Below are 18,368 nucleotides of genomic sequence, written 5' to 3' on the forward strand. Positions count from 1 at the left end.
TTTAATGACTGCTCATATTGTAGAGACCATAATATGTATCTTTAACATATCACAGTCTTCAAGTATGTTACATTATTTCACAAAGGAAGAGCATCACATTGTAATTCCTTTCTCACCTACCCAACCTTATGCTCTTATTATAGAATTAACTTCTACACGTGCTATAAACCCCACAATTCATTATTGTTATATTACTTTGAATAACAAATAATCTTCTAAAGAGTTTTAAAATAAATACAATCTGAAGGTCTTGGTTATTTACCCATAAATTCACCCCTCTAATGCTCTGCATCCCTTCCTACCAACCAGAGTTTCCACTGGAGATTACTTCCCTTGATAGAAAGAATATTCTTTATCATTTCTAATAGTTCAGATGTGCAGTTGGTGAGTTCTCCTATCTTGTGTGTGTGTGTGTGTGTGTGTGTATGTGGTTGTTGAAAATAGTTTTTTAAAATTTTGTCTTCATATTGTTTGACAATTTTATTGAGGCAAAAATTACATACCATAAAGCTCACCCATTTTAAGTTCACAATTCAGTGATTATTAGTGGCCTTTTAGGGTTATACATCCCTCACCAAATCTAGTTTTAGAATATTTTTATTCTCCCCAAAAGTTTCTTCATGCCCATTTGCAGACAATGCCCTTCTTAATCCATACTGCAGGCAATCATTAATCCATTCTTGTGGGCATTTCAGGTCAATGAAATTATGCAATATATGATCTTCTGCTTCTTTTAAGTTATCATAATGTTTGTGAGGCTTATCGATGTTACAGCATGTCAGTAGTTCATTCCTTTCTATTGACGAAGCATTTTATTGTATGAATATACTCCATTTTGATTATCCATTCACCAGTTCATGGACATTTGTATTGTTTCCAATTGTTGGCTGTTACAATAATGTTACCATGAATACTTGCATACATGTCTTTGTGTCAACATACATCTTCATTTCTCTTGGCTATTTACCCAATTCCTAGTAGTAGAATTTCTGAGTCAGATTTTAAATTAACGTTTACGTTTCTAAGGAACTAGCACACTGTTTTCCAAAGTGGCTGTGCTCTTGTACATTCTCACAAGCAACAGATACATGTGTGCCTTCGTATTTGAAAGACATTTTTTGTTGGATACATAAATCTAGGTTGATAGTTAATCATTTTTATTTCTTTACGTTAAATATGTTATTCCATGGTATTATGGCTACCATTGTTTCTCATAAGAAGTCAGTTGTCATTTTTATTGTTGTTCTCCATACTTACATATGTATGTCATTTTCCTCCTCTTGCTTTTAATATTTCTTTTTAGTTTTGAATTTTAGGGGTTCAACTATAATGTATCTGCGTGTCCTTGTCTTGAAGTTTAAAGAGCTTCTTGGAAGGATGCATGGACATCCTTAATCGATTTAGAGAAAATCTTGGCTATTATATTTTCAAATATTTCTTCTGCATCATTCTCTCTCTTACTTTTGGGACTCTAGTTATACATATGTTTCAATGCTTTATGATGTTCCATAGATCTTATTTTCTTCATTTTCATTTTGGTCTGGATAAAGAAAGTATTGGCTTTACAGATGTGCTCTTTGGGACTCTTTGGGATTCAAATCCATCATTCTAGCCCACCTGAAACCATAAACGGTCCTGAGGAGTTTATTTCCTCCATCCTTATACCTATCTCTGGTCGATTCTTCTTTCTCTCACTATTGCATGAAAGATGAAAGCAAACTTCATCTCTTATCTCATGAGAAGCACTCATCACTTTATGCAATTTAGTTCACTTAGGTTTCTTTCTTGTTAACTCTCTTGAAGGGGGTAAAAGCAGTGGTTGCACCCTTGGTGTGTCTCTCTTTTTGAGAGAGCGCCAATGGTTTCTTGCAACTCAATGTATTTAATAGGAAGTGGAAGTTTCTGTGAGTTTCATTTGTTTTGTAAAGCCCCTTGAATTCTACAAAGATTATTCCAAAGATTATTACATGTTTACTAACAGAATGTTGCAAACTCCATTTGCACTCCACCCAAAATAACAAAAGCCACGATTCAAATGCGTATCCTAGAGCTGTGCTCATTGAACACTTCCTCGTTCATAACTTCAAGGATGATCCCACTGCTGGAATTCCACATCTTTCTCCACTTGCGTTCCTTACCAGGTGTCCCGGTGACAGCGCAAAGAAACCCCTCCCCCCCACCAAATGTACAATATTTATTTTTTTCTACAGCATTTTCCCTGTGACTCTTTTCTTTTTCTTACGTGTACTGATGCACTAGTTTGGCTTACCTGAGAAGTAACTGGAAAATCTCTTTCCCTTTTTTCCCTTGAGCTCACAGGCAATCGTCCCCAGCCATCTTTTTGTTTTCTCTACTCTTGCTACCCCAATTCTATGGAAACACTCAAAAGTCACATCTCAGTCAAAGAAAGAATGTGATTTCTCAAAATTTTGGAAATTTCTGAAGGTATTGCCATGCCCAACAGACACCACTGACCCAAACCCCAATCTAGGTGGTACGAATATGTATCATCAGCCTGATATCTACTACCAGAAACTTCTCTTTCGTGCATTCCATGCAGCTTCTTACATCTCCCTCTCTACTTTTCTGTGTTCTAGCTTTTGGATTTACCACAACAAAAGGGAAAGTCATTGAAAGAAGATATGGGTTATGAAAGAAGATTGACTTTTTTAGATGCCTGCCTTCTTAGGCTAGCACTAGAGTGTTTAGAGATATACAGCAACTCATTTGATGTCCCTTTTTAGGGACACTTTTAGGCAAGTGGAATCTTTTTTTTTTTTTCCAAGTGGAATCATCTTAAAGTGTGGGGCATTAGTATTCTGAAGCTTGACAAGATCCAATGATATAATCATAATCTAGTTCTAATTATTTCTAAGTTATGTTTCTTACATATAACCATAATGACTGACTTATTTATTTGAAATCTCACCAGTCATAAAGAGTGCTTATTTCTAATTCACTTGTTTAAAAAATCATGAACTTTACCAGAAGGTCTTTTTTTGAAATTATTCATTTTATCTTTTTTGCTTTCAACCTCTTTTCTCAAGCTCCATTTTCTTCCTTGGTCTCTGTCTTGACACATACTAAACATTATACATCAAATAACACCACAGATACCTGCTTACTTGCTAATTGAAGCCATTTAAGATTTTCTACATTCAAGGATTAAATAGTCTTACTTCTGGTTCTATCTCCATTTTGTTTCTGATTCTATAGAAAACTGGGTTTCGCATTCACACATACTTTAACACACACACATACACATGGATACTATAGTAGTTAGGGTAATGATATCTGGTGCACCAGATATGCTCCAGAATCTCAGGGTCTTACCAAAAGGGAGGTTTATTTCCCACTCATATAAACTCCATTGACATTGTGATGGAGGAGGAGGTTGAAGGAAATAGGGATGTGATCCTTGGGGTCATTCAGAGACCTAGGCTGATATAGACTCTGCCATCTTCAAAACTTGGCTCCAATGATCATTTTGAAGAAGAGAAATGAGGATCCTGCAGGCAGGTCTTAGGGGCCAACTCTGAAAGTGGCATATCTAATTCTGTTCCACTCCCTTGGACTGAGCAGTCACAGCATCACCCTTAGACTGGGAACTGCAGCCCTGATAGGTAAACTCCAGCTCTATGCTATGGGAAGAGCACAGACCTTTGGTGGACTCTCAGCCACTTCTCTTTATACACATAAATGCCTCTGAGGCTTCATGGCTACACTTCTTAGTTCTTTCAGTATAAACCCCCAGGACTCTCAAAGCTTGGGGAGTTAAAGAATAGGGTGTTGGAGCAGGAGACTTCACACTAAGCACCAAAATCTAAAGCAAATTGAGCTCCTCCTGTGGTAGAACAACTCAGAGCTAATCCATCAACGAAAGGAAGTGAGGATACATTAGTCTGTTTTGTCTTTCACTCATGCATTCTTTTACCCATTTATCAGACCTTACCTTCATTACTTGCTGTATGCTTTGTGTTTAGCAACATGCTGAGTGTACAATAAGACATTTAAACCATACAGCGGGGTAGGAGCTGTAATGGCTTTGTGCATTATGTATATGGAAGTCATGTGCATTATTTTAGCGGTGGAAGCTAAGGAGAGCCTACCTTGCTACTAAGGTAGCCTGAGAAATTTCCAACACAAGGTCTTAGTGGCCTGTTTCCCTGTTAGGTTTTTAACATTTCCATACTATATTCTTTTGCATACATGCAGTCCTGGTTCCAACTTTGCATTCCACTCTCATAGAGAGTAATACGGTTATAGGTCCTTAGTGTAAAGGTCTGTCTGGCCACCCGTTGCTTGCAAGATAAATACAATAGCAGTGAGATTAGAGGCAGGGAGAGTCAAGAGGCTACTGTTAGAGCCTTCATTGGTTCTCTCTGTGGAACAAAATTGAAATTCCTGTCGGTGACTCACAAAACTCCTTATGGTCAGATCCTTGCCTAACCATCTGGGTGCATTTTCCATGGCTCTCTACCACTCATCTCGCACTGCACCTGGGAATTTCTGCAAACTGAGTCTACTCATCGTGTCTCATACTTCCCTACATCATTCCGTGCCCCACCTACACTTCATAGTCATCTTCCTACTTGCTTGCGCATCTGGAAGAATACCAAATTAGTTAAGTTTCGTAGTTTAACAAAGTATCCCTTTCTTAGGGAAACAATACACCCCTCTCTAGTACACTTTGTACCAACATCATTTGTAGAAAATATAACTCATGGTACATAATATTCTATTCTGTCTTAGCCTGTCCTATCATATTGTAAGTCTTTACTACCTTTACCATGACCTCCCTGAGGAAGGAGATAGTGACTTACCATCTTTCTATGGCCAGTGCTTTGCTGTGTGCTGGGTACATAGTATGTTCAGTAAATAACCATTGAATGAAATGGGTGGATGAACGAGTGAGTTCCAATGATAGGAAACAACCCATACAAAGGCAGAATACTTTTAATACCATGGCATATATCAAGAAGTTCATTTTGTTTGGAAAATAGGATGTGTGCAGAGAAGCAGTTAGGAAAATAAAATGGTTGGAGGAGTAGGTTGGTGTCAACATATTAAAAAAATTTTTTTTATAATTCTACCAGCAATAAGAAAGCAATGAAAATATCTGAGCCAGGGGAGTGATATTATTAGAACTAGTTCCACAAAGTTGAATCTGGTGGCAGTAAATTAAAAAAAATGAGTGGGCAGGGAGGCATAGTGGATAGGAGGCTGATAATGGACCCTTGTTATTTTTGAGCTGGCATCACCCTCTTGTTCTGTGTTGAGGAAGCCTCCCCTCTATGACCCTTGGCGGGGCTACCACCTGTTGCTGAGAGGCCATGGGCACCAAAATTTCCCTAACTAGATATCCTGGCAGTTGGCCTTGGGGTACATGACTCAGGCTTGACCAACTGAACACCACACTCAGAACTTTGACTCCAGAGAGTATTACACAAAGTCATAGGAATAGTTATATACCACTCACAGCAGCAGAAAAGGAGTGGCGAGTCTGATGGTTGTGGGTTCCAGTGGTAGTGCCCTATTTCTTTTGTCCCTACAGCATCACCCTGGAGGTTATCTTCTGCAGTTTAGACCCTCTTCATCCCAACCTCGTTTCTGAAGCTGTTTCTCAAAATTGCTAATTCTGCAAGAGCTATCTGATAACTTCCTTACATGCTGCTTTTCTGCTAGTTAGCCAAGAGTCCTTTCTGTCATTTGCAACCAAGAGCCTATTCTGAAAGGTATGGAATTGAAACAGTGGTAGCCATCGATGGATGCTCATCCTAACTCAGAGATTGCTTGCACGCCCATCCATGCTCATGCAGCCCTACTTCAGGGGAAACTACCACCACTTCTTACTGGAGGAGCAGGTTCAAATTGGTTTAAGCCAATCAACATATTCCTTACCCCAGCCGCAGTCATGTGCAGAGGTGAATATGTGACCTAAGTAGGCCAATTGTAGAATGAAAGAGTGGCAGTGGTTGCTACTGACAGCCACCCTGGGAATCAGCTTTAGAATGACATTGACCTTCAGAAGACTCAATCACAGATAGGGCCCTTTAACAACCTCATTGAGTCTCTGGATCAACCAGCACCCGTGGTGTCTGCCAGTGAAAGGAATCAAGGGTGGCTGAGGTTATGATGCAGGATGAATGGGTGGAAGATGTTGCCAAAATTGAGACGGGGAACACAGGGAGGGTAGCAGACCTGGCTAGAAGATTAGAAATTCATGTCTAAAGTGGTACATTTTCTTTTCCAGAAGTATTTTTGTGCTTCAAAAATAAGTTGTTAATTTCAAATAAGGAGTAAGACTTATCAAATACTTTCATGTATTTACACAGCAAACTAAAGCCTTAGCCTTTTCAAAAGAGTAGGAATAGTTGTGTAGAATGACCACTGTTCATAGATTTGCATGTTATTTTCCCCATGTCAGGTTTTAACATGAGAAGAACAGGGTGGGGGGAAAGGGGTGAAATGGCATGTTTCTAGATTTTGACTGATAACAGTTTTTCAATAATGTCCATCCCTGATTAATACCTATGAAGACTAGTACCTATTACTACTATGAGTCATAATCTCAGGTTTTATGCTTACCCTTTGTTTTTGCTTTTTTTCGTACCAATGTAAAGATTAATGATATTAGTTAAAGATTAAAATGAAAAACTGTGAACATGTATCTAACCGTCATGGATGTATGAAACTGCTCACATTTTACTCTTGTCACCTACATAACCAAGTTTTGTTTTTCAGATAAAGTTACCACTATCTACTGAGGCTTGGAACTTTAGAATCTCTTCCTCTCCCTGCCTCCCCTTCTCCTTTTTCTGGAACCTCCAACCTGCATCCCTTCTCTTGTCGCTTCTTATTCTCAGACCATTACCCAGGCAGCCAATTAATTGTTAAATCCTAAACATTCTTTCTCCATGGTGTTTCTCCTATCCACCCCTTTCCTTATATTACTATTGTGTCTCCATAATCCAGCCCCTCAGTGCCTTCTGGAAAGAGTCTGGAATTATGAAAATTTGTAGTCCATGTTCATTCCAGTTCAACTTACTGCACAGATTTTTAATGATCTTTAGAAAGATCCCACATCTTACTGAGTGACACATAGTCACTCTTCGCCCTGACTCACAGTCCTAATCTACTAGGCCATGGCCTCCCTTCAGATCTTATAACTCACCGTGGCCCTCTTCACGGTTTCCATCCCAACTAAATGGCCTGTACACCAGTCTTTAAACCCTTAACCTTGCTCATACGATCTGGATGCATCTTTGTTCTACCTAGTATCCATATCAAATGCCCTCCTCTTTCACGAAGGCTTTCTTGATTTTGCTGGTAGATGGAATCTTTCATCTCTATAAGAAACCCAGTGTTATCCCTGACATCATCTTCTTGAAGATAAGGCTTTGCGACTTTCCAATCCAGCCTTCACAGCCCTACTAGAATTCTCCCCAAAGTAAAGATGTGTTCATGTTTACTCCTCCACCATGTTAAAGTTGAGATATTAGAGAAGTTCAGAGTTCTGCTGTGGAGACAAGTGGCTTGTATCTACCACTTTATAGCTATTTGAACTGCAGCAAATTAATTCCTCATTCTTTAAATGGGGCCTATTGTGAAATTTAAATAACACAATGATAATAAATGTTTGCAGTGACTTCAAAGGTTAGCCCTAATTAAATGATGTATGACAGGATGATAAATCCCAGGATTCAACTGAGACACAATAAAATAGTAAATATGACATTTCAGGTAGAGGTAGATATCAGACCAATATGAAGATGTCCAAAGTAGGTGGCCCAAAAACTAGTTAGATAGCTGAAAACCTAGAAGAGGGATTAGCAGGGCAAAGCCGTTGGAGATGGAAAGATGTTTCCGAGAGGAGGTTTTCTTTGCAGAGATCCATCCTGGAACTCCTAATACCTTAGGAGGAGTTTAAGGTCATGCCAACTCCCTCACCTCTAATGTAACGGAGGGGAGGGGAGGGTTTCCCAGTTGCTGGGTTTGGAGAACCCTCTTTAGAATCTGACTGGCTTTGTCTGATCAGGGCCCCCTCAGATGAATCCAGGGTGGAAGGAGGAGGAGCCGTTCTCAGAGAACTGAATGTCCAAAGACAGGGGTGCTGAGCAAACACCCTAGTTATTTTCATCCCTGTCATTTTTCAAGCATGTCAGCTTCTTAGGCATAGCAGAGCTTAGTGTAAAATGTACCATGTGATTCCAATGTGAAGGTTGCCAGGGGGAGGTATGTCTTCTTATTAAAGGATGGATCAGGCAGGTATAAGACCCTGGGAACTGGGGAAGAAGGCAAGGCAAAGTGGAAATGATGATGGCTTCCTCAGAATGCCACTTAGGGGATTCGCTGCCAGAGATTTGTAGGACCTTGGTAGGTGCTACTTGGGCAGTGGTTGAATGGCTGTCCTTGAGTCTGACCGAGGGTACTGCACCTGCCACATAGCATGGGACTGCTACAGAATGGGGACTTTTTTTTTTTAAATGTGTATCCATTTTTGAGAGAGAGAGAGACAGAATGTGAGTGGAGGGAGAGAGGGAGACACAGAGTCTGAAACAGGCTCCAAGCTCTGAACTGTCAGCACAGAGCCTGACATGGGGCTCGAACCCATGAACCGTGAGATCATGACCTGAGCTGAAGTCGGATGCTTAACGGACTGAGCCACCCAGGTACAATGTTTTTAAAAATATTTACAAGTTTTTTTGAGAGACAGAGACAGAAAGGGCATGAGCAGGGGAGGGGCAGAGAGAGAGTGAAGGACATCATCTGATGCAGGCTTCAGGCTCTGAGTTGTCAGCACAGAGCCCAATATGGGGCTGGAACTCATGAACTGTGAGATCATGACCTGAGCCAAAGTCGGACGCTTAATCGACTTAGCCACCCTGGTGCCCCAGAATGGGGACATTTGATTTTGTGTCCCTCCTTCTCCCCTTTCAGTGTCCCTCTCACTTCTTATGGCCCTCCCCTGCCTCCACCCCCACCATCTCCACAGCCCAGTGACCTCACTGGCCTCACCCTACCTTCTCAGGCTCATTCCTCCCTCACAGGGACTCATTTCATATACTTTTGTCTTGTCCATGTTCCCGGCAGCACCTGTCCTCAGCTGGCTCTCAAAGCACAAGGATTTCACTTACTCAGTTATTCATTCACCCAACACATGTTCACTGAGCGTTCATAGTACAACAGGCCCCATTGTAGGCACTTAGGGAAGCCGCAGTGAGCAAGGCAGGGGAGCCCTGCCTTCATGGAGCTTGCATTCCCACGGGAGAGGTAAAATGCAACTACACAAATAAATGTATACCATCCATGGGTGGTACGTGCTTTGAAGAGAAATAAAACAGAGGAAGGGGATAGTGAGAAGGTGCTACTTAGTGAGAGACTGATGAGGGCAGGCTTCTCGGATGTGGGACATGGAGCAGACACCTGCCTGCTGGGGAGAAGTGAGCCCTGCTCACTGTTCATAAGAGTCATGGGAACAAAACTCAGTGAGGCCTGTTGGTGTAGGTTTAGGACATTTGCTTGCTCAGGTGAGAAACAACCTAAGTTACCTGGAGAAAGGGTCAGGGATATTGACTAGAACAAGGCTGTACTAGTACATGTGTAGAAAGATCCCTTAAATGTGACCATCACAGCAGTGCCAATCAAAGCTCCACTAGACTAACTATAGTTTGCTCACCAGATGGGCAAATGTCCAGTACATTCTGCAACGCATTCTGCGAGGAAACACTTTCTCATAAATTGCTGGTAAGGAAGCAGAATGGCACCACCGCGATGGAGAATTTGACTGGATCTAGCAACAACACGTATACATGAGCAAAGTCTCTCCATGGCTGTACCATTTCATGCCAAACGACCAGAAACAAAAGACTAGAAACAATGGCTATCAATAGGGATCTAGTTGCACAAACCTCACATATCCACATAGTGGAATACTATAAAAAGGAATAGTGGGGCACTTGGGTGGCTCAGTCAGTTAAGCATCCGACTTCAGCTCAGGTCATGATCTCACGGTTCGTGGGTTCGAGCCCTGCGTCGGGCTCTGTGCTGACAGCTCAGAGCCTGGAACCTATTTCGGATTATGTGTCGCCCTCTCTCTCTGCCCCTCCCCTGCTCATGCTGTCTCTCTCTCTCTCTCTCAGAAATAAATCAAACATTAAAAAAAAAAAAGAATAGAAACACTTCTGTATATTATTATGCAATGATCTCTAGGGTCGTGTTTTTTTTTAGTGATAAAAGCAAGACAGTAATGTGTGCAAAGTATGCTCTCATCTGTCTAAGAAAGAGAGGAAAAATAATATACATATAAATTTGCTAGTTTTTTTTTTGAACCGAAGAAAGGATAAACAATAAAGATGAAGTAATAGTAACAAGTATGGGAGGGAGGGAGGGAGGGGATGGGGTGAGAGAGACAGGGATAGAAGCCAGATTTCTTTGTAGAGCTGTAGTTTTGATTTTTGAACCATGCCAAATTTTTGTAATTATAAAACACAATTAAGTTGAATGGAACCAATAATCCTTATGAACTCAAAGATGTTACTTTTTAAAAAAAGAAAGCAAATTTGGAAACATTTTGGAAGCAAATGAACCTTAAAAAGTAAATGCTTCTAAAAATAAAAATTTTTGAAACTAGTGATACCTAACTTGGTATCCAGTTGATGGGATAGAGTAACTATTTCAAATGACTATAACACACAGTAATTTTTATCTCCTTTATGGGATGTACCCAAAGGACAAAAGAACTGGGAAAGAATCTTAAATCATTCCTTGTAGTATTAATAATGCAATTACAAGACTGCAGTACGTATATTATGGGATAAGGCAAATGAATAATTATGGTTTTGGTAACGACCAAGATATTTGATGTTGAAGAAATGGGATACAGATAGAAGACTAATGGGTTTCAGCAAAAACACTGTAGTCGTGGATTTGAATTGGAATCATCAGTCTGACCTCATATGCTATCTTTTAAATATATTGAGATAATTCCTAGCTCTGTCCACTGAAATGCTTATAAACAATAACCAACCCAGTGCAAAGAGACCTCTCTATAAGTATATAGATTATGATCTGGAAATATGTTAAAATAATTGCTAAATGGAACTGAGACTCCTTGGAGAAATGGTTGATTCTTTATCTGGAACAGAAAAAGGACAAGATAAGCCTGGAATATCTTGTCATGCTAGAAGGAGAGGTAGCCCTCAAAGACACTAGGATTGCGTCAAAAGGACAGAGGAGCCAACCTGATTAGACTCTCACCAGCCAAATTTGGGCAGTTAAGCATCAATAAAATAAAACTACAATGGATTTAAATTCATTGAATATGTTTAATTCATAAGTTCATAATGATATTTTTTTAAAAAACTCAGTGATCTTCTTTGAGAGATTATAAGGAAGCAAATTATTTAAACACACACACACACACACACACACACACACACACACTAGCTAATAAAGGAAAAGAGTACAGTGTGTGTTTTGCCTGTCTTACAAAAATGTACCTCAGAGTAACTACATGGTAGATGAGAAGTAGTTCCTCTCCATGGAAGTAGTCCACGAATGCATGAAGAAGGAATACCATTATTTCGCAAATCCTAATCAAAGAATGAGTCTAGGCATTTACATGAAAGGTTGCTTATATCACAAAAGAGAGACAGTCTTGCATTACATACCCCCGATGGAAGAATGCTTCACCATCTAGGAAGGACTCATGCCAAACCCGTATCTATCAAGCTTCGGGATCTAACTCATGAGACCTGCAGGTAACAGAGAAACCAGTTAAATGACACTGTGTGGGGCTCCTCATGAAACTCCAACCTGGGGAAACGCTAAAGGACAAATAACGTGGTTTCATCATCAACCACAAACTGCAAAGAAGAAAAAAAGCAGGGATGTAGGAGGATTCTACAGATTAAAACAGACATGAGAGACACCACCATTTGGGTCCCAACGTGGATACACAAACCACAAAGGAAGGAAAGAAGGCAGGAAGGGGACAGCAGGATGGGACTGGGGAGGGGGCAGGAGAGGGTGAGAGGGAAGAGAACGTTGGCAGTTTGGAGCAGTGTGCACACTGGCGGGATATTTGATGATGATACTGAGTTACTGTTTCTTCTCGGATCGTGTGATGATAGGTATTGTGATTTCCAAAAAGGAGCCCTTCTCTTTCAGAGTCATATACTGAAATATTTACAGATGAGATGACACAACGTCAGTCATCTGCTTCAAAATAACCAGGCGTGAGTGTGCGTGGGGACCTGCAGCAGTGATCTTTAGAGCTGGCCTTGCATTGGAATCACCCGGAGGGCTTATTAGACTGCAGATAACCAGCCTCACGTCGAGAAATTCTGATTCAGTCTTAGGTGGGACTCGAGAATTTACGTTTCTAACAAGTTTCCAGATGCTGCTGATGCTGCTAGCTTGAACCACACTCTGAGACCCACTGGCAGAGAGGATGCAAAATTGATCCCCAGAGTTATTCTTGCACCTAGCTAGTGTGTATGTGAAGGCTTATTATTCCATTCTCTCTACATCTGAATATGTTAGAGATTTTCTGGAATAAACATTAAAAACAAGTGATCCGGAAAGACACGGTGAAGGAGCAAAGCCTCTGACGCCTCATAGCGGTAATGGGAAGATCTATGCTCAGTAGCGAGGCAGATTTGGCTGCCTCTGGGGTTGAAAGGTGCACATCTTCTCCTAGCCACTTGGAGATGACTGCAAGAATTGCCTGGCCAGAGGGGCAGGGAAGTGATGTTTGTCTAAGGCGTCTGCATCATTTGCATCCATTTTCTTAATGTGGTCAGTCACTGGAAGAGCCGCGGATTAGGATGAATCCTGCGGTTTTATGGCCACTTCAGCTGGAAAGGGGGCCCCTGAGCAAAGCTGTGCCAGGATTCAGCTGTCAGGAAGGGGGAAAGGAAGGAAAGAAGGCAGGAAGGGGACTGGGGAGGGGGCAGGAGAGGGTGAGAGGGAAGAGAATTGTATTGCATATCCAATTTGTGGAACCAACCTATTTCGAAAACCCAATAATGTTATTTTAGAATCACTGTATGCTCTCTCCGGGGCACCTAGGTGGCTCAGTTGGTTAAATATTTGACTTTGGCTCAGGTCATGATCTCACTGTTTATGGGTTCAGGCCCCACGTTGGGCTGTGTGCTAATAACTCAGGGCCTGGATTCCTCCCTTTTCCTCTGCCCCCACCCTGCTCATGTTTCTCTCTCTCTCTCTCTCTCTCTCTCTCTCTCTCTCTCCAAAATAAGTAAACATTAAAAAAAAACTTTAAAAATAGAATCATATGCTCTTAATGTATATAAATCCACTCTAAAAACACTATTTACTCAGCTTAATATTTGATCACTTGTTAAAATACCGAGTCCTCTGTGATGGGTAAGACTGTATTATCCTTCATTTGATGCTAATATAAATGAATCGACATTTCATTTGAATTGAAAGAAGGAGAGCCAAAAGTTAGTGGTTTCTTGAGCAAAGGAAGGAATCTCCAAGGCAGGAACAAATCAGAGTGGAGAAACTGAGGATGCATCAGGAAAAAATACCTGTGGTACAATTTTGAGTGGGGCTGTGCTTCCCGGATAGATTCACGTCCTCTGGCCAAGGCTGATCATCGCGGGATTCTTTTTCTTGAAATAACACATGTGTGTCCTTTCCTAAATAGAAAGTGTGAAAGAATGCACAGATCTCAGTGATTAAAATGCTCCTTCCGCCCTGCTGTTCCTTGACGGACTCTGGACACACATGCTGGACGCAGCCCCTGCCAACAAATGTTTTTGTGAGTGTCTAACGGTGTGCAGGAAGCAGCTCAAGCGGCCGGTGTGAACAGACATAGGCATCGCTTCCCAACTTCACATTGAAGTGACTTCATACTGGTTTCTTGAAATTAGCCATGATAAGAATATTTACACCACAGAAATCAGGAAACACTACACATTGGGCTTTCCCTTTCAGAGTGCTGATCGTTAAGCAATTACCAGCATGTCACTGGTATGAAACTTTTTGTTAACATTTGTTTATTATTGAGAGACAGAGAGAGACAGGGCATGAGCATGGGAGGGGCAGAGAGAGGGGGAGACACAGAATCCGAAGCAGGCTCCAGGCTCTGAGCTATCAGCACAGAGCCCGATGCGGGGCTCAAACCCACAAACTGCGAGATCATGACCTGAGCCAAAGTCGGATGCTTAACCGACTGAGCCACCCAGGCGCCCCATGGTATGAAACTTTAAAATAGTAAATTTTCACATACTCTATGGCATATGAAATGAATAACTATTTCTTTGTTTTGCATCTTGAGTGATATTTGCCTCTGTCAATGGTATTCAAAGTTATATTCATCTTTGTATATACTTTATGTGTATATAACCTCCATTTACTTTCTCAAAAACATTTCCAGGAATTCCGTGGTTCACTGGGTAGACACTAAGGGTCCCTCAATGCTGTGAGTCATCTGGATCTTGCTCCCTTGTCCACCCTGGGCTTCAGCCAAATTTAAGCTTCAATGTGTCTTGTCCCTCAAATAACCTATTTTTTGTTTAGTCTGAACATCTCTAGTCGGCTGTCCCTGTATGATGGGATCCCCTCACCCCTTTTGTGTCTGCCACAGCCTTACCCATGTTGCAAGATCAGAGCAGAGGCCACATTCTCCTTCCTGATGCTCACCTGCCCCAGCTGCTTTCATCATCCATTGCTCTAGCTCTAGTGCTCCTACTAAATGCTGTGGCTCCTCAGCCACCATCGCCATTGCCACCGCCTCATTGTGTAGATGTTTGTCTCCATGTCTTATCTCCTCCACTGGATTTTAAGCCCCATGAGGATGGTGAATTTTGCATATTCATCATTTTATCCCTAAGAGCATCCACTGTAGAGCTTTGCATAAATAGTCCTCACTAAGTAAGTGTGAGTTAAATTATCTGCATACATGACTTCATATTCCCCATAATGCCCTGGGACCACATAATAAGTGCCCTCCCCCCCCCACACACACAGTTTCATCAGTCTAAATATTTTGTGAACTGCTTCTATTTAGCGTGAGAAACGTCTCATTGGAGGGGAACATTAGGCTCAAATGTGGGGCAATGAGGAGCAACCACCAAACATGTACTTTTAGCCTGAAAAGTCACCTTTCTCATCTGCATGCCAAATTGGAACACTTTTGTCCAATCATGTGTTAGAAAGGCTTCAATCTGTTGCAAATTGTGACGCCCCAATGGCCATCAGTGACGCAACTGTCCTCCTACTGGGAATAGATCCTGCTAGAACGTTAGTGAGTTCCACTGGGACTTTTGCAACTAACGCTAAACTAAAAGCTAATCCGATATTTTCCTCTGTTCATTCCTACCTTCAAAGAAGGCTATTCTTGTTCATTTGGTTCATTCATTAAACAGTTATCGCTTACTCTTGCCACTCGACTCAAGTCTCAAGATAGAAAGGTGAATTATCCACAGCCCTGCCCCTCAACGATTCACAATCAGGGAGAGAGACGGAAAAAGCAACCAGACATGTTCAAAGTCTCAGGCGAAATCGATCCCCGAGGCTCTGACAATGACCCACATCAGCGCATTTGCCCATTAGACCCTGCCATCTGTCCCCACATGAGACGTTTGCTGTAACTCCTTTTCCATGATTGCTTTTGGTTTGAATGACCTTGGAGACAGCCTGAAATCCTGTGCTTGGAAGGGTGCTTTTAGAGTAACTGGTCTGCACTTATGTGCTTCAAATAGAATCTCACAGACCTCTAATTATCTTCTCTTACCAGGCTGCCTAAATGACTGACGACCAGCTCTTTAGTTACTCCAAGAATGGATTTCTATTCAGCCCATGCCCGGGATGCATTAGGATGCCCAGAACATGTGTGGCTTCGCCGAGTGGCACAGGGCAATTAACAGAAGCCAAGCAATTTGCAGAATGCCTCAACTTCCTGCTCATCTCCGAGGCAGAAAATTGTCACACCTTAACCTCAGGAGGCTCATCTGCAGACTTATTTACCCACCCTCCCAAAGCAGAGCCGCTGGTGTCAGATTCTCCCCCTTGCTTTTTGCAAACATAAGCACTCGGCTGAAACAACAGCTATGACTCAGTTCCTAGCTAAGGCTGCCCGAATTGATTTAGTCTGAGTTCAGATTTAGCACATAATCATGTTCAATTTGCTCCACTGCACTGCCTCGAGATAAAAGGCTTGGGGGAAAAAAATAGCTTCAGCTTGTGTCAGTCTTTGTGGTGATGTCATTGCCATGAGAGAGCCGGGGCCGTTCATTACTCTGCTGTGCAGCCTCAGACGCGGGCTGCGTGCGTGCAGAAGGAGCGGGCTGCAGGTGCCGAGCCCCGGCGATCACCAGGGCACAGGGGCACCCGGCCGGCCACGGCAGCGTCCACCTGGAGGCTCTTCCCGTCCCGCACAGCTCTGAGGTCGCCTAGCTCTTGCCTGCAAATTCAGGAGGGGGAATGCCAGCCCCTAGCATGGACTGTGATGTTTCCACTCTGGTTGCCTGTGTGGTGGACGTCGAGGTCTTTACCAATCAGGAGGTTAAGGTATGCACCTGCCATCGTATTTTTCATTGTTGCCGTTACTGCCGCTGCTTGGCGGAGCCTTTTTAGCTTAAGGAGAGAGGACTTTGGTGAATAGTTTTCAGCTCCCAGTCAGCGCTAGAAATGCCAGCGGTGAGTGCATGCCGGTGTTAATTAGAGTTAAGTTCGAAGAGGGACCCGCGCCGCACATTAATTTTGAATGTGAAAAGGTCTGCCGTGGTCTGTTCTGCCTGTTCTGTTAGGAGATCCCCAGTCGTCCCTTTCACAATAGACATGTTGTCGTAGTCTCCGGTCTGTGTCAATAGGGAGAATGTGCCGGTCCTTAATGTGGAGAGGGGTATTAGATCAACGATTGAATGAAAAAAAGCACACATCATAAACACTGCACCCAGGACACCCCGAGAGTTGGACAGTAACCCCTTCACGGCATGTCACTTCATTGTGCCGTGGTGTGGCCGGTCTGGTCTTCCAACCGAACAAAAGCTGGTCTGTTTCAATCTCAAGCTCCCTGCAAATCAAAGTTGGAGGGCAGCCGCCTACATTTTCTTTGTCAGGCAAAGGAAGCAAGTCATTATCCCTCAGCGGCTGGCCATAAAGAAAGTTCAGGCATAAACAAATTTTGCATCTCAAGACGGAACGTTCGAGGCTATTGGTCCTCACAGATTGTCTGCAGCAATTGTTTAATTGTCATGGGTGATTGTCCCCTGATGATAGTGAGCCTTTTTTTTTTTTTTTTTCCATTTGGTGTTATATTATGAAAAAGATTCCGTGCTTGTACACGGGAATTTTGATTTCTTCTCTCGCAGTGAAAAGAAGAACAAGCAGAAGCTTCTTATTTAAACAGTTCACACACATAGAAAGGACAGTTACTCATTGTGTAACAGAAGGAAGAAAAGGGGAATTACACTACATAATCATTTGCCACCCTCACCTCAGTCTTTACTTAAAGGAAGACCCTGAATTCTTTATTGTTGAGTGTGTAGGTGATACCCGGTAGCTTCCCGGGTGGGGATTTTTGTGCTCCCTAGCATTATAACACTTGGCTCTGTCGTTCAAGACTGCGGTTTGAATCTTGACGTGGATTCAAGAATCTGTTTTGTTGTTTCTGCGTATTTCAGATGTGTTGACCCTTTCTGCCAGTGCTGTGGAAGTGTCTACCACCCATCATGTTGAGGTTCAGACAATTAGAATATAATGGTTTGGTGCTGCCTATGGCGGGGTCCAGAATGGAAACATGCGTGCAGGGAGTCCCTGTCCTGCCTCTCACACCTGCCATAGTATTTCCGGAGAGAGAGCAGCCATCAAAGCCCCTCCGGTGTAAAACCAACCCAAAGTCCAGTGTGGGGAACTGGGGAGAGGGACATCTTCCAGCGACTGCTGGAGCAGAATTATGTGTATGTAAAGCAAAACTTTATATATAGTTCCCTCTGTCCTTACCAGTTCTGTTGATTACATGCTTGTTCTGTTGATTACATGCTTACTCTGCAAATGTCATAAGATAATCTGAACTTTTGGGGGTCCAAGAAATGATAATGAGAAATTGTGTATCAGAGATCTACAATATGCCAGGCCATGGAAGGAGCTTAAAATACACTTAGATGATGGAGGGGTGTGTGTGTGTGTGTGTGTGTGTGTGTGTGTGTGTGATAAAGACATGCAATATTTCTTAAAGGGGGTTGTTTTGTGGAATTAAGGGGACACAAAATTTGTGCAGCTGGTTGTGCCTGAGTGGTTGGGATGGCTTCGTGGAGAAAGTGAGACCTGAACTCGAAGATGGGTAGATTTTGATACAGAAAGGAGAAGACATGGGGATGGGAAGCATTCCGTTT

The 18,368-nt window shown here is 42.2% G+C and overlaps 1 protein-coding gene across 2 annotated transcripts in view; it reads left to right on the forward strand.

Moving 5' to 3' along the window:
- Window positions 1-18,368, forward strand: part of RCAN2 (regulator of calcineurin 2) — a 266,886-nt gene that overhangs the window by 149,146 nt on the left and 99,372 nt on the right. Inside the window, exon 1 of one of the 2 annotated variants that reach the window (XM_039231246.1) lies at window positions 16,272-16,542. The exons of the other annotated variant lie outside the window; for it this stretch is intronic. Within the exon in view, the coding sequence (XP_039087177.1) occupies window positions 16,456-16,542 (87 nt within the window). The 5' untranslated portion in view covers window positions 16,272-16,455. Of the gene's footprint in view, window positions 1-16,271; window positions 16,543-18,368 lie in introns of those variants that run through there. 2 annotated transcript variants of the gene reach the window in all.

The sequence above is a fragment of the Hyaena hyaena genome, unplaced genomic scaffold, assembly GCF_003009895.1.
Source record: "Hyaena hyaena isolate Hyena2069 unplaced genomic scaffold, ASM300989v1 scaffold_55, whole genome shotgun sequence".
Taxonomy (NCBI): Eukaryota; Metazoa; Chordata; class Mammalia; order Carnivora; family Hyaenidae; genus Hyaena; species Hyaena hyaena.